Source organism: Sebastes umbrosus, chromosome 11 (assembly GCF_015220745.1).
Source record: "Sebastes umbrosus isolate fSebUmb1 chromosome 11, fSebUmb1.pri, whole genome shotgun sequence".
NCBI lineage: Eukaryota > Metazoa > Chordata > Actinopteri > Perciformes > Sebastidae > Sebastes > Sebastes umbrosus.
In genome coordinates this window covers 32660670-32678154 of record NC_051279.1, presented here as the reverse complement: position 1 = coordinate 32678154, position 17485 = coordinate 32660670, and the positions used below count along the sequence as shown (strand labels likewise).

The 17485-nt window shown below is 38.6% G+C and overlaps 2 protein-coding genes across 3 annotated transcripts; one reads left to right on the top strand and one right to left on the bottom strand.

Moving 5' to 3' along the window:
- Positions 1–7: 7 nt before the first annotated feature.
- LOC119497286 (B-cell receptor CD22-like) lies at positions 8–10479 on the top strand. Of its 2 annotated transcripts, none has more exons than XM_037785294.1 (9): positions 8–132; positions 2462–2706; positions 4061–4203; positions 4483–4568; positions 4673–4878; positions 6943–7206; positions 7445–7756; positions 8548–8647; positions 9200–10479. In XM_037785294.1, exons 2-9 carry the CDS (start codon positions 2652–2654, stop codon positions 9261–9263), a joined length of 1230 nt encoding a protein of 409 aa, XP_037641222.1. In that variant the 5' UTR covers positions 8–132; positions 2462–2651; the 3' UTR covers positions 9264–10479. The 2 variants fall into 2 exon arrangements, with proteins under 2 accessions (XP_037641222.1, XP_037641223.1); XM_037785295.1 differs by lacking the exon at positions 8–132 and adding an exon at positions 202–296.
- Positions 10480–10649: 170 nt separating this feature from the next.
- On the bottom strand, positions 10650–16035 carry cd22 (cd22 molecule). The gene is made up of 7 exons (XM_037785296.1): positions 15878–16035; positions 14869–15213; positions 14545–14784; positions 12153–12431; positions 11769–11850; positions 11628–11661; positions 10650–11545 (listed from the first exon to the last, which is right to left on the bottom strand). The coding sequence occupies exons 1-7, from the start codon at positions 15915–15917 to the stop codon at positions 11504–11506; spliced, it is 1062 nt and encodes a 353-aa protein (XP_037641224.1). The 5' UTR covers positions 15918–16035; the 3' UTR covers positions 10650–11503.
- Between the last annotated feature and the right edge of the window lie 1450 nt (positions 16036–17485).

Here is a 17485-nt window from a genome sequence, read left to right as displayed (position 1 = left end):
AAGAAAGAAGAAGAAGAAGAAGAAGTCAAAAAGTCCAGTTTCCAGCGACTCTTTCTATCAACCGAAACCACCGACGCCCGTTTCTAACAGAAAAGAGAGAAACATTTGGAAGACTGGACGAAGTGAGACAAAGTTAGTGAAAGTGTATCCCAACTGTTTGGTGGGTTAGTGTAGTTAGTGTGCTCGTCCTGTGAGCGGTCAGCTGCGCACAGGAGAGGAGCTCAGAGTGACGTCAGCTGTGACGGTTCTGAGTGGACAAACGGGGCGCGAGAGTTCCAGCAGCCCACCTGCTGCAGGTGAACACACTGTCCTGTAAAGTCACAATACACACATCCAAGAGTGAAGCCTCATACCCTCAGCAAAAAGAAGGTCATTCAAGTGTGCTCTTAGTAGCCTTCTTGAACTTCTTAAACTTCTTCTTAAACTTAAAATAAGAGAGTATACTTTCAGTTTACCCGTTATACTAGTTTATACTTATCATAGATATACTTGGCTTATATACTGACAAATATACAGAAACGTCTAAGTGTACTTGGCTCATACTGACAAGTATACAGAAAAGTCTACTTGTCTTATACTGACAAGTATACAGAAACGTCTAAGTCTACTTGGCTTATAGGCCTACTTGTACTTAATATTTTGATCGAGATATACTTAAGAAAAGTATAAATAAGTATTCTTGCCTTGTAGATCTTCAGAAAAGAATACTTGGCTAGTAGTTATGCTTACTTTTTGATACAAATAGAGTTTGTAAACGTATTGTTGTGAAATAAATTTACTTAAATTCATGAAGAATTTCCTCCTTTTCTGGATTCTCCATTCACTGTGGAGACATGCGAGGAAAAACATTTTTATCATTTATTTATTTTTATCATCACAAAACATCAAGTAGAATATCAAAAGAAGCAAGTATGTTTATATATAACACATAAATCAGTGGCTAAGTACTATAAGTAAAAGTATATAAACTAAAAAAAAAGTGGGCTACAAGTATATACAAGTGTACCTGCAGTATACAAACTATTAAACTAGTAGTTTACTGTGTGTATTTTAAAGTGTACTTTCATAAACTAAAAAGTGGATATATAACTAGTAAACTAACAGTATACCTATTCACTTGCACTATAGTTCACAGTATAGTTGCAGTACAAAATACAACTTAGAAGTAAACTAGTTGTGTACTCAAAGCAGGGTCTGAAATTAACTTTTTTCACTTCCTGCCACTGTGGCAGGAAAGTATTTTTTTTGTCTGCCACTCAAAAATGTTATCTGCTGCTTTTGAAACATTGAACATTTGAGATCTGGTGTCATTCAATGTTTGATATATTTTCCATAGAAAGCATTATATGCATGATAAATTCCAGAGTTGGAATTACACCGTAGATGTGGGGCAGTGGGAAGGTACTGTACACAGTACTGTACTGTACTTTGCTATTGTCATCTATTGTAGTTATTTGCATAAAAACACAATTAAAATGATTATGATTATTTAAATTTGCTATTTAATATATATATCTTGACATTAGTAGTTTAAAAGAGGTATTATAAGCTGTTTAGAGCTAGTGTTAGGAAGTTAAAACAGGTCATAATTCCCTCTTTAATATCCATTTGATATTGCTGTGAAAACTTCTCCTTCAAACAACTGGATTTATTCAAGTTTCTCACCAAAAACATTTCAACACAGCATGATAACGTTGTAATTTACCTTCGCCCAATAGTCCTTTTTACTTGAACGCACTTTTAATGTAACTCAATGTCACCTCCGTTACTAACGTTACTATCTCTCCTGCTGTTGATTTCAGCACAGATTTGTTGTTCACAATGAAGCATTATCAGGGAGAAATAGGGTGCATTCCTCAGCTTTAGTGGTGGCGCCATGCTGCTGAGCGCTTTTTTTCTCTCCGCTGTGGCTCCGGTCCCAAACAAACCGAAACATGATGAACATGAACGTGATTGTGCATGCGTAACTGTCTGAAAGCATCAATACAGAGGACTCGATATTCCCGGAGGCATGAGATGCCAAAAGGTCAGACAGCTAGGAACCGGTTCTCAACGGGAACCGGGCTAATTTCAGACCCTGACTCAAATTGTACTATTCTTACACTTAAAAGTATAATTTTATAAATTAAAAGATGGGTGAATTTAGTCCCAAAAAGTAATGAAGTAGTAGACTTACAAGTGTACTAATAGTATATTTACTACATAAAGTATACTTGGAGGAACTTGAATATACTTTACTTAATACTTCATAAAATAAACTTGAAGTATACTACTCTTTTGGTAATGGTATCTCTGTATTGAGCCAGTAAACACATTGGTGGTGTCCCCCAACCACCACCTACACACATGCAGTATGTATGTACAGTAAGTTCCCTTTGGTGACATTTCATCACCCTGGTTCCTCTTTGGCAGAGAAAATAAAAGGGAAGTACAATCTAACCTATAAGTCTTTGCTCTACAGGAAGAGAAGCCTGCACATCACTGATTCAACTAGAGGAGGGCAGACTGGTTGAAAACGATCAGAGCGTCACAGAGGGGGACGAGAAGGAGAGAAGAGGTGAAGCCAACAGAGGAGAGCAGGTGAGCGAGGGAGGAAGGTCAGGAGGCCACTACAACACAAGCCAACAGCAGGAAGAGAAGGAGAGAAGAAGATGGGTGGACGAGTGGCACAGAGCTGCTGGTTGCTGATCACACTCTCTCTGAAAGGTAAGACCCCGGATCAGAGTACCAGCAACATGTTTTATATCTATGGTGGCAACCACAGTTTGCATCAGATTTGGGCAACAAGTCGGCTACAACCAGAACTACATGCATGTTTCCATATTCTTGTTGCTAGTAAAATATTTTTATATTTCTCCCTTACTTTTTTGTTTTTGTTCACCAATTAATTCTGAGCAGAAACATTCCTTAATTCTTTTTAAGTAATTAAATTTTTTTTCCAAATAATCCATAACGCCTGGAAAATACGAAAATACAGTGTTGTAGCAACAGTTATTGTGACTAAAATTTCATTATTATTTGAACCGAAGAGATGTAGACAAACAATCAGCAGTACAGCAGATACTAAAGGTAACCTTTATCATCTTTTATTATACTTCAATCAATGCAATATGTACAATATAAAAAAAATTCCTGTGCAATATTTTTATAGTATGCAACCTCTACTGCTCCCATATATATATGTATATATATATATATGCTTGTATATTTACCATATACCAAGTATTTCCTTTATTATTGTGCTGTATAATATTTGTAAATACACTTTTTTTAAAATGTATTGTCATTTATTATTATTATTATTATTATTATTATTATTATTATTATTATTATTATTATTATTATTATTATTATTATTGTTATTATTATTATTATTATTATCTTATTTTATTTTATTTTATTTTATTTTTTGCTACCTAACTTACTGTTTTATAAATGGAGCTACCCAGCAAAAAGTATTCCACACGATTGTACTGGTATAACCGGTGTGACAATAAACATCTTGAATCTTCAATCTTGAATCTTAATCAAACAAAATACTATATATATATATATATATATATATAGAAGGACTGGTCAGTAAGATTTAACAACAGACCAAAATTGAATGACAGACCACGAAAAGCACACATATAAAGTCACTTAAAGTCACTATAATGGATGGAGATGCATGCTTAAACATACATCTAGGCATACATACGTATATACATAACATCTACACAGACCTCATGCACATCCTACGCTCAAGAAAAAACATATATATATATATAATATAATATATAGATATATGCATATAATGCATCCTCACATTGTAGCAACAGGTATAATATGGGTAGATGTGTGAGTTACTTTGATCTGTCTCTGGATAATGCTATTTAATACTGAAAGTTAGTGAACTATGTTTTAAATGTATTTCGTCAATGCATCGTGCAACTGTGAATTTCTTCTTTTACCTTTAACATATAAAATGTACAACTAATTAAATTAAGGAAATGTTGCACCATTATAACGTAACTTATGATAACTTGCTATATTTTAACACATATCTTCTGCCTCTCAGGTATTCTTGCAGGTGATTGGTCAGTTCGTCTCCCATCCAGTCCTATCTGTGCTGTGATTGGCTCCTCTGTGGTTCTCCCTTGTTCCTATGACTACCCCCAAAGTTCTAATGAAACCAAGGAAGAGGGACGGCTCTCTACTCAGGTGATTCAATAAAGAAGGCATTGTTGGCAGTATATCCTGCAGTGTGTCTTTAACCAGAAGACTTCCTCTGCAAGAGAATGAATAGAAACATGCAGCTACAGCGGGTTGATTAACAATAACTGCATAAACTTTAAGCTTGCAATTAAAGTTTTGGAAGTGGTATGCACATCTAGAGTTAGGTATGCATGAACATATCATCTGCTATTTCACAGTAATTTATCCCTAGTTCATTCCTTGTTTTCTATTTTTAGCAACTGCTTATTTTTTTTTCTTTTGCAGGGTGGTGGAGGAGGACAACAAGGACAGCAGTACAAAGTTTTGTCTGAGATGTGGTGTCTTGAAAACAGTCGCTGTATGACACAGAGGTATTGTTTAAGACCAAAGCACCTGTTATTCATTTCAGTAAAGAACTCATAGCTCAGGGTTTAGACAAACAAACAAAGTGTCTGAGTCTGTCTGTCTGTCTCAGATATGTCTTCCACAGTGCCGGCATCTTCCCAGAACCGTCCTACCAGAACAGGGTGGAGTACCTGGGACAACCAGGGACAAAGAACTGCTCTCTGAGGATTTCTGATCTGAGGCAGTCGGACAGTGGGTCATACGTGTTTTACCTCATCACCAGCCACCCTACACAGAAGATGCCAGAGCAGAGCGGCATTCAGCTCCTGGTGGCAGGTAGGAATAGATTTCATTTACAACTAACAACTGATCATAATGAACATGATCATCACCTCCATAATTACCATCATCTTCTTCAGAAAAGCATCACAATCATCAATCAACAGCTCATAATCTGTAGAGTTGCAAAGTATTTAAGAAGATAGAAACGTAAAGAGAGTTTTAAAATGGGCCAATATATTATGTTGAATGCAAAGTAGAGAGCTGATTTTTATCAGAATCAGAATCAGGTTTATTTCACCAAGTACAGTATATGCATACAAGGAATTTAACTCCTGTTTTTATGCAGCTCTCTCAATGTCTTTACACAGAATAGAAATAACAGAATAAATAATATAATAATAAAAACAAAAATCAAATCAAATGTCTATATACAAGTCAAGTGTTTGGGAGTTGTAAACAATACAAATAGTGCAAAGAAATAAATATTGGATGGATATAATTTACATGGACTAGATGATTATGTATAGCATGTACATGTGGAGATGTTTGTATACTGTATGTACACCGAGTAGGATTTATATTTACAGTGACAGGTATGTACATATATTAATATGTACATAAAGTGACAGATGATATCTACATAATACATAAAAATGTGCATTAAAGAATGTAAGAATTATAGTATATAAGAGCAGCAGTGGATTTATTGACAGTGTATGACTCATCAATCATGTCTTGATTTTCACCCATATACTGTAGCTCACGTCCATCTCAAAATCTTAAAGATGAAGAAGAAAAAACAGACAGATTCAATTCAGTTTGCCTTAACCAACCACAGTAGACAAACCATAAAGAATTATTTTATTTGTCCTTCCTCCATGTTGTGAATGTTGTGAATGTTGTGTCTCACTGACACTCCGTCTTACTGCCTGTCTGCCGTCAACAGTATCGAGTGGTAGCTGTTTTGTAGTAATTGTACAAGAAACAAACATCAAATTAAGAATATGTGTACTTTGCTAACTTCAATACTTGGACAACAAGTGTTGCCTTTCAGTGAACCACTTCCTTTATGCAACTCTGTGTTTGACACTTTGTGCTTTTTATGAGAAGTAGAACTGCAACTGACATGCATATAAATAAGGTGTTTCGTAATGTCAGACAGTTTTATTTTTCTAGCCAGGTCCTAAAGTAATGATGACAGTCACTCACAGCCAAACATGAAGGGACAAACTGTAAACCTGCTGAACTTTTAAAAAAAACAGGGGATTTAGAGCAATTGAAGGTATTAGAGCCTGGTGAGAAGCAGTCAGGCTGGGTGGTGTTGGTAAGTGGTGTTAGGATAATCTGAAGAAATGATTGAGAAACGTCTGTGTGAAGCCGCACTCTTCTTGTTTTTTCTTTGTTGCAATGCTGTGTCATCCTTTGTGATTAAACCCCATGATCTACTGGTAATCTGTAGGATGAGCAAAACAATCCAAAAAATGGTAGAATACAGTAGAATAGAAATTAATTATCAGAGAAAAGTTGGATATTTGTTTACCGGCTGAAAGATGTTCAACTCAGATTGGGTACAAATTGTCATGTCACATTGTATTGCTCATGACAGTTGTACAGAGATGAGTAAATACAGCAGTTTAACCACCAGATTTGGGTATTTCTTGTTGGGTAGATAAATAAGATATAGCTTTTAGACTATCATATACAGTAGAGAAAATATATAATAATAGAACAATTCAATTAATTCAACAGGGAAAAATATACAAAACAATATAATAACCTCTAAAATGATCTGATGGGTGGTTTGACCTTTGACCTCAGTGTTTCTAAAGTCCTGGCCAACACCCTGAACAGAAAGTGTTGTACAGTTGTTGGTCACAAATCACTAAACTTGAAAACTTGAAACCTGAAAACAGTCCTGCAGAAACATCATTACAAGCAAGCAAAACATTGGATGTCAATATTCCCAGCCATGTAATTCGTATATGATTTTTGCCCTGTTGATGTACACACAAGGATAAACTAACCAGTCAAATGATTCATTTTCTCTTCTTGAATATCTGAAGTAAGACAATCTAACCACACATGCTTTCCCACTTTCCTACCCCTTGTGTTCTCCAGACCCATCCTCCGACGTCACAGCATCAGCAAGTCCCTCCGGTGACATCTCAGAGGGCGTGGCTTTACGTCTAGCCTGCTGCAGCCCTGCGGCCGGTCCACAGGCCCGTTTCAGATGGTACAAGAGCGCAAGCACCAGCCCGAGACACACTGGACCGGTGTGGAACATCACGGAGGTTACATCTGATGACTCTGGCAGCTACTACTGTCAGATACAGACTGGAGATAAAGTGCAGAACTCAACCGTGCTGCCCGTTGACGTAGAGTGTGAGTGAAATATTATCCTGATTTAGTCATTTGTTTAGCCTATTGATGTGCTTCACATTAACAGAAGTAAAGCAAGGTGCTTCTGACTGAGCATTCCAACAGAGAATTTGAGAAATTCTTGGCTGGATGAAGAAACTTCCTTGTTCAGTTTGAAAACTGGCTTAAAAGCAGTGACTCATATCATATATATCATATCTCATGTCAGGTGTAACTGACCTTTCATTTCCTTCCTGTCTAGACTCTCCTCGAAACACAGCCGTCTCAGTCTCTCCTGCTGCAGAGCTACAGGACGGAGTTCCTGTGACTCTGACCTGCAGCAGTGATGCCAACCCACCTGTCCAAACATACACCTGGTACCAGGGTGCAGCATGTCTCCCTGCAGCAGACAAAAGCTGGCATCAGGCAAGACGATCCCCGGCTACACCCTCCAGACGAGGCTCGACGCTCAGCAGCGCCAGCATCACCACTGAGGACAGTGGGCAGCACTGCTGTGTAGCAAGCAACAGACGCGGATCACAGACCGAGAGCGTAACACTCACAGGCTCCAAAGGTGGGTCAATGAAGAGCCTGTCAGTCACAGAATCCGAGTTCAACAGTTTTCAGTGGCAGCCATGTGTTCTCCACAATCCTGCAGAACATAGTCCCAGAGTAACACCTGGCCAAACCTGTTTACAGGGTTGAGCAGGGTTTTTACTTGCAAATATTAGTCCAAAAGGTAGAAACTGATTTCAAAATGTTTGAAAAACGGGGAGTGCTTCCATGACTCACAAATACAGTTGTGGACTTTTTGTATACACTCACCTTTGACAATGACAAATAAATGTGATTAAACCTTACTAAAACAAAATGATTTATCTGTTTAGCCACTAAGATATTACAAATCAAGGAGTGAATTTTTATGATCCAAACAGTTCTGTGTGTTGTTATGTAATACGAAGAAGAGGAAAGTAGTAATTAAAGTGACTTCATTTCTATACCCACGTATAAATGAGGAGAAATTTAGGGTTCATTGTCTTGCTCAAAAACATTTCGATGTGTGGACAGGAGGAGATTGAACCTTGTGATAAACTGCTGACCCATTCTGCCACTTTTTAAGGTTCTAAATACATGACTTTATCCAGGCAATATTTATTTCAAATATTTTGCATTTAACTCATTAAAAAAGGTTCTGCTACCATGAAGTCAAACATTATGAAATACCTTAACATTGTACCTATACTCCTGCAGCACCAGGACGTTCTCGGTCCGAGGTCTGGCCATTCACATGCTGCTCATTGTATTAAAGAATACTGCCTGAGACAGTTTGTTCTGGCTCTAATCCTGTTTCTGTTCTCTATACATCGACGAACCCGTCTGAGTCCTCAGGAGGCAGATTGATCATTATCGGCGTGACCGTCGCTGTTCTACTGGCTATCATGGCATTAGTGGCTTTTCTGACAAGGTGAGTTCTTTGCTTCTCTCTCAGCTCATCAGTATTATTATATTTCTTTATTCCTGTTATATTTCTATCAGCACTGCAGCATCAGGAATGTACCGTTGGATTGGTGGATAATATCAGTAAAATAATGTAATTAAAAGAAAATCAAGTGCAATGGTCCCTGCTTCAATACTCTTAATAAACATCACAATAACAAAAGACCTCATATTTATAGAAAATGTGAGGTTAAAAAGATCCAGTGTGTAACACACAGCAGCCTCACAAGAAGTGATACTGGGTCTGAAACCACCTGATGCATCATTAAACAGTATGCATTCACATGGTTGTTGCTTGAACTCTTTCAATAATTCAATCTATAATGTGTAATTATAAGGTTGAGGTGATGCCGTAGTATAGTGTGAATATTAGATCTTCAGTGTCTGGGTTTGGTTACATACACATACACTGTTAATAAATGATTTATTATATTCTAAGAAAAATTAATCAAGATCAAATTAACTTAATGATGTAAATGACAGTGTTTTTTTATTATTACTTATTTGTGTGTCCTTTCAGGAGACGGAAGCCATCCAGGCAACAGGCGTACGTCCTCGCTGAGACAACAGCTACAGCACCTTAAAGTACAAAACAAAGTACAAACAGCCTACAACCACCAGCAGAGACCTTTTTATTTTATTAAAGTAACTCATGATTCATCACATTTTTTCTTAATATCCTCGGACACTCTTGTGTGTTCACCTTCACACCTTAAAACTAGTATTACATCACATGCTGTAACACCTTTTGGCCTGCTTGAGCCCCCTGTAGCACACAGAAGAAAAACAACTTCCTAGACTGTTGATGGTGGCTCCAACTCACACAGTGTGACAACCTGAAGATCACACGATAGACGTCGCTGTACATTCAAGCAAGCAGGAAAAAACCCTTAACTCCTGGATTTCAATGAGGATGAACTTGGCTCACCTGGGCTTTAAGAGACTAAATGCTTCATTTCAGAACCAACAGATCTGAAGAAAAAAGGAAAAACTGTCTGAATATCTTTATTCTCGTGGTTATCTGATCATTTGTTTAAGTGTGACTGCAATCTTCAAGAAAGAAATATTTATTATAACAGAAAATAGACTGAAAATCCTCTGTTCTCATTTCCTTTTTTACTTTGTGCTTTTGAACTGTTGCAGGAGCAGATGTGAATTTGAATACATCCTCTGGTGGTTCATCACACATGACGACCACAGATTTTAACTTGCACCCAGTACTGTGTGAGCCAGAAACAGCTGTTACTGAAAGCCTGTTAGAGATGATGATGAGGAGCATGAAGACGATGACAGAAAATACAGACATAATGATCCAATTAAGAGCTGTTAGCAGTCGGGACTGTGTCCCATCTGTGTGGTTTTGAGTAAACTCTTGGCAGTGATAAGGCTCTAACGGATACTGACCAGAGCCTGAGGATGAAAACCAGGAGGACAGTGACTCTGACAACCCGGACATCACATTTACAACATGTACTTGGATATCAACTCTTCATCTCATTATCGGCTATTTTTAGCAATTTGCTTTTGCCTGATTCATCATATTAAAGTGAGCAGAGTAAAGTGGTGCAAACATGATAATTAAGTAAACAAGGAAGTGCAGTGCTTGTTTCATTTCAAGAGACAGTTTCACATACTGTATGTGCTCGTCAGGTCAAGAGCTGTTTTGCTTGGTTGTATTTAGCGTATATTTTTTAACATTTATGTGACGTTTTAATGAGGAAATAGAGGTGCACATATTGTAATGTCACTGATTCCGTTACATATACTGAGCTTCTGATTTTAAAGCTGTTTTGAACCACAGTGTATGTCATCTGAGATTTTTTCTAATTGTGACGTATCTAGAGTGATACCAAGGTGTACAGAATGTGTGTTATTTTAGATTTAATGAAGATTGGACTTTCCATTTTCCAACAATTAACTGCTCAAAAGGAAATTGCCTTGGAAACAAGAGTTTATTGCATCGCAAAACATATTAATAACATATTTATTTAAATGCCCTATGCCCTAGAAAAACATAATCTATACAGTTATCACAGCAGCAAGTTTGAAATGCTCGTTCTTATGCATGCAGGTGTTTACACGTGTTGTTTTGTGTAGTTTTCACCAGAAGGTATACAAAAAGATTATTGAATAGCGATCAGTGACTACTACCATATTGACCACAGTTCTGCCATCTGTGTGAGGCACATATTGATCAGTTTACAGTGTGAAACAAATTTTAAAATGCATTGACCCGATACATGCACGCTATGCTGTTGTGGTTGTGTCTGTTACAATTACAAACACTAATTATTATAAAAATCTCATTATATCTTAACAAACCTCAACCCTGAGCTTACCCTAACTAAATAATTTAGTAGACTGAAGGTAACAAAGTACTGTATTTACAAGCAGAACATAATGTACATGAGTATTTTAAACACAAGAGGGCAGCATATCCTGGTTTGACTACAATGACTCTGCACACTGTCTGTTGTTCCAGCAGTGAACCACTCGCTCAACTGGAACATGTTCAAAGTAAAATAGCTTCATTTAGTTACATTTTGTGGGTATTTCACTGATAAAACTAGGTCATGTTTTCTTGGTAGTGTCTCCAGTGTCATGAGAAGGATTGACTGTTTGAACAGATGGGAGTCAGGAGAGAACGAGAGGTGTTGCTGCATTTTTCATGCCGGCAAACTTGCTGCTCAACTCTTTAACTTAAGCTGTATTCTGGTTGAGCTCCAAGCAGCATACCACTGAACCACAGACGTTCCCATGCCAAGTCGTGTATCTGGTGTCATGAAATATCATCAGGCTGAACAGACATTTCCTTCTAAATGACTCAGCTCTTTAGGTTGATGTTTTCATAATCATGGCCGTTCTCCTGAAAACATAACAGGGCAACATTTAGACATTTTGTGTGAAACCATCGTTCGTTTATTTAAACAGAACCGCGTCCTTCTTACCTCTTTATCCACAGCAGAGTTACGTCTCAGCCTCCTGAAACAATGAAATAAGAAAAGTGTAACGTTTCATAACAGTCATAGTATGAAATGTCATAGTCCAAGAGGCACAAAATCAAGAATGTTGTGTATAACTGAACTCACCATGCCCAGATAATAACCAGTGGAAGCAACAAGATTATAAAGACTTTGACTCCAATACCAACAAAGAGGACGACACGGTTAACTAGTAGAGGTAGAAATAAACTGTGAGAAATTTTCAAATATAGTTAAAAATGTTCAGCAAATACATTGTAAAACTTTAGCTGATGTTTCTTTAAATTGCATGTTACTGTATTTTCTAAAATCAGGTTTATGGTTGTGATGAATAAAATGCAATTGTATCTCCACCCCACTAAAAATCCTTCCAATCAGGCTATTCAAATTCACCATTTCCATTAGGATGAGTTATTAATCACTTATGAATACAGTCCCTGAACAGGTTGTAATAGCTCATTGTGATCCATCTTATGTTCTCTACATACTCACTGTCTGTTTCGTCCACTGTCAGCAGCACCTCGGTTGAGTTGTTTCCCCCTAGATGGTTCCCGGCCCGGCAGAGGTAGAGTCCAGTGTGGGACGCGTCCACAGAGGGGAGGGACAGCACCTGTCCTGATCCCACCTGCAGCATGGAGCCAGTACTCACCCTGTACCAGGTGTAGCTGTCTGCTGCAGGGTTAGCAGCACTGCTGCAGGTCAGGTTCACACTGCTGCCCTCTGTCAGGGGGCCATGATAACTCACCTCAACTGACACATTCAATGGAGGATCTGTATTAAAAACACAACCACTGTGTTGTTTTATACATTCATTTAGAGACTGTATTTTTTTTGTAAAAAAGAAAATATTCATGGATGATCCTGACCATTTGTAGCCAAACATTAATTGTCAAAGAATACGTCGTTTAAAAATGTAAAGTCAACATTTTGGGAAATATTATTCCCTACTCAAGTCTGATACCACTCTCATATCCGGACAGTAAATACAAAGCTACCACCAGGAGTTGGTTAGCTTAGCTTAGCACAAAGACCATAAACAGCCTGGCTGTGACCAGCAGTGAAGTCCCGTCCCTTCCGGTGGACCACCATGGGACCTTATTTTGGAAAAAAATATGAACGGGAGAGGGACAGTTTGAATTGCTCCATGAATCACACAGATGATGTTTGTATATTTAAAAAATAATTTTGCAAGTCGAGAAAGTCTCAGTTTGTTGTAAAACTGTTGAAGTATCAGACTAACGTTTCATTTGTGTGTGGAACACAGCTGAGTTAGCTAGCTAGCTAGTGTTGGTGGCGTATATTGTGCGAGACGAGAGATGTAGTTCACTGAGCGGTTTCACACTAAACTAAATGATACTACGACAAACTTTGTTGACTTGCAAAATAATGTTTTAAATTGACAAACATCATGTGTGATTCATGGAGCAATTCAAACAGGATCAAACAAATGTTTATCTCTCTCCGTCTTTGCGCTAAGCTAACTGGCTAACTGGCTGCTGGCAGTAGCCTTTTATTTAATGGACACACATGAGAGTGGCATCGATCTTCTCATCTCACTCAATACGCAACAAAACACAATAATAAGTATTTTCCGATCGTGTCTAAAAGGTAACACACAAGTTGTGAGAACGTGCAAAAACTCTTGGGAGACTCGCTGCCAGACAATCTATCCAACCTTAAACTTTCAAGGTCAATGCTTAACCTTAAAGCCCCCCTCCAGTGTATTTTACCTGTGATTATTTCATATTTTTTTGAGTTCTTTCAGGACTAAGTTGATCAGCCACACTGTTTGCCAAATTTATTTTTAACAAATAACTTAATTTTGTGCTCAAAGTTTAAAAGAGAAGGTTGTTGGTAAAATGGGAATATGACTATAGTAGAAGCTGCAGGTCAAAGGTCATCCTCCAAGCTTGCACAGTCGCACTCATGCTCGTTTGTGTCCGAGCAGCAAACTGATAGATCTGTTTATCTGTTTGTCTTTATAGTTAGTTAGTTAGTTAGTTAGGTGTAGATAGCTCGCCCAACTTGTTACATTAGCTAACTGAGGGTTGTCATTTTATTTTTAGTTTCCTCCACCTTAGTTTAGTGTTTATTTTCACAACGGCATTTGTGTGTGTGGTGAACGGGTGAAATCAACGCAGTGAATTACACAGAATGAACACAACACACTGACTGTCTGTCTCACTCGCCCCCTTCTTTACCTACTCCTCCTGCTGGAGATAAGTTAACGGAAAGCAGCCGATACCAGAGGTTTGCGGGCCTCTAACAGGTCTGAACAACGGAAGCGTGCAACTTTCAGCCCAAAAGAACACAAGAGAAAAGTCCCGTTAGAGAAACAAACGAATCCCAGTGCCGCCTGGTGCAGTGTCGGTGCTGGGAGCTGAGGTGAGAGCGGCCGGTGCTGGTGGACGGTGAACCTCCAAAATGTCCCGAAACTCCATTTCAAACGGCGGACCTCGGCAACATGTCTATCCGGCCGGCGTGCGGTGGTGCGGCTACTCAGCCAGCAGACGGCCGCCTCGCCAGCAGGAGATGATGAAGAAGAGAGCGAGTGAGAGAGTGTCGGCGTGTTGCACTAATTCTTGTCTCATTTGTGGGTTGATAAACAGTAAATTAATCTAAGCTGGTTTCATCTAAACTGGGTTGAAAAACAATCAAATCTGGTTGCCATGGTAATGAATTACGTCTGACTATTAACCAAGCCCCCATTCTCTGTTTGAGAATGAATGTTAACCAAAAAACAGGAAGTAAAACTGGCTGGAGGGAGGCAGGGGTTTTAACCATCTTGCGAAAGTTTTGCAACTTGTGGGTAATGTTGAACTATTCCTTTAAGTTCATGCATCACACAGTAAAACACCAGTTTCTCCATAATAAACATACTTACACTGAACATCCAGAGCCACAGGGTCAGATAGCACTGACTCCTGTCCTTTGACAGCACATGAATAATTCCCAGCATCCTCGGCTTGAGCCTGGAACACTGGTTCGGCTACTGGACGTCCATCTTTGAACCAAACTGTGCTGGGAAGTTGGCAGGATGTGCTCGTGTATGTTCCACATTTAAGAGTCACGGTGTCTCCTGCTCTCACACTCTCAGGGTAAACACTGGCTCTCAGCTCTGCATCTGTCAGTTAAAGAAACAGAGACTGTGATGTTCAGAAAAGATGAAAACATTTGAAGAGTAACAGTCAATGTGCAATAATTTTACCTGTGACAGTCAGATACACTGATTCTTTACTCCGCCTCCCATACGTCTCCGTATCAAACCTGAAGTAGTAATGTCCACTGTCACTATCCTGCAGGTCGTGAATCGCAAGGCCACAGTCGTGCAGCTGGTCGCCAAAAAATTCAGAACGATTTTGATATGAAGGAAGGTCTGAGAGCTCAACGCGTCTCCAGGTGCCATCTTTTAATTCCCCTTTGTACCATGCAGTCTTTATAACAGTTTCCCCGTCTGTGTAGTTGTATGAGCAGCTGAGCTCCACTGATGATCCCTTTAAAGCACACGGATTTGGGTTATCAAACGTCACTGACCAACCAGCACTCACTGTTCCTGCAGAGAAATCACAATGTCATGCATTATGTTTTAAATAATTATTTTACTGTATGATGAGTTGAAAGAAGGAATGGACACATACTCTGCAACAATATGGCTTTAACTTTAAGATGTGATTTAAAAGGATTAAAGAGAGTGAACTCATCAGAAAAGTCAAGACTATTGGTTTGTTTTCAGATGTGGAGGGGCTCAAACCATGGGTTCTTCAAAACTAATATACGTATATATATATATATATACGTATATATATATATATATATGAGGATTAGAAATTCAGTGTAAACAGCTGTGCCCTTTGGTACTCTAAAGCTTTTAGTTGAGCGCCCAACTCAAGAGTTTCTTAATGACGGTGGCTGCACAGAGGAGAGAGATTTTAATGAGCATATTAAACTGAATCTTCAAGAAAGCGTTGGTCTGGTTGCAAATTTTAATTTGGGTAGTGAGGACGGTGAGAACCTCAGCCCCTGTGAAAATGAAATTACACCCTTGCTAGAAGTATCTACAGTATTTATAGCATAATATGGACAAAATAGATAGAATAAAGTGAATTAAATAAATTAAAAATAGTAGTTGTGTAAAGAAACAAAGAAAACTGACCAGAAATAAATACAAGTCTCACACTTTGACTTAAAATGTAAATTCAAAAATGATCTCTCCTTACCTGGCATCAGAAGCACCAGCATTAGGAGCATCTTCTCCATCAAACGCAAACACAAAATTTCGAGATGGAAGTGAGATTTGAGTTCTCATAAGTGGGTGTGACAGGAAGCACAGATCACAGACACCTTCAGGAGGACGAGGGAGGACAAATAAATTAGAGCTTACTGTGCACCTCTGGGAGTGGAAAGAAAGAGCCTATGCGCATGATGCTCCCTTAGCGGCTGCCACGTCACACATCTATGTGAAGGGAGGGGTCAGCTAAATCATTTGATTACATAAACTGTGTTTCTCTATAAGCAAGAGTGGGTGTGTAATAATCTAATGAAAACAATTAATGAAAAAAGGACATGTGTGGCACATACCAAAATATAACAGCAGGAATAAGATAATAAATGGGGGGAAAAAATAGGTAGAAAAACACAAAAAGAGAAGTCGTCTGTAAATGTGGAACTTGTGATTGAAACTTCAGTTCCTCTGTCTCGCATCACTGCACATCATGCTAATTTGTTGCTTTCCTTCTCAAAACGTATTTCCTTTATTACTTTTCTTCTGTGGCTACTTCAAATGTTTCTTTTTTATATGCTCCATCAAAACAAAAGCTAAAAACACAAGACAGTCTTTTAAAGGGTGCAGTCTCCTGCTGCAACAGGCAGAATGGCTGCTACTCAAACTTCAACATCATTGTTGATGTTGAAGTTTCACATCTCAATCTGGTAGTTTCCTGCTCAGTTATTTATGTCATTCTTTGATCCAGATTGAAATAGGTCAAAAACTAATTATGTCTTTTGCTCTTGCACCATAAGCAGGTCAAAGTTTTCAGATATTCAGTGAAATAAACAGCTGTTATGGACTGGCACAAAAGTGTGCACAGACGTTCATGATTCCTACACAATGCAGTCGAAAAGAGAATTGAGGCCCTGACTTTTCATCTATCCTGCAAAATATGTGCAAAACTAATTAACATCCCATCAACATTAGTTGTACTTTGTGTTAAATGCCAATTAGCAAAAGTTAGCATGGTAACTAAGATGGTGAACCTGCTGAACATCAGCATGCTAGCATTGACATTGTGAGCGTGTTAGTATGCTGATGGTAGCATTTAGCTCAAAGCACCGTCGTGCCTAAAAGTTGGTCGTGTCTAGAATGTTAAACACGCACATTGTGAAACTCTTGCGAGATAGTTAAGGTTAGGCATTGACCTGGAATAGTTAAGGTTAGGATAGGTTGTTGGGCAGTGAGTCTCGCTAGAGTTTTTGCAAGTTTTTGCAATTTGCAGGTTACCTTCTAGACACAACCCTAAAAGTTCAGCCTCACAGAGACGCTAAGAAGAGGCTGTAGACTCTCATGGTACATGTGGACAGGCTCCTTACTTTCATGCTTCCCAGTCCTTGCCGTGCAATGCATTCTGGTAGCGTGGCGATGCGATTCGAGAGACCGACCGTCAAGTTGCCCGTTCATCATTTGCATAAAGTTGAGGTCTAGGCTACTTTATGCAAATCAGGGGCGTCCGGCGCAACTGACCGCTTCTGGAAACTCCCGAGAAACTTTTAAACTAAACGTTGTCGATCTAAAATAAAGACAGATTCATCAACTGCATGGCTTATTTCTC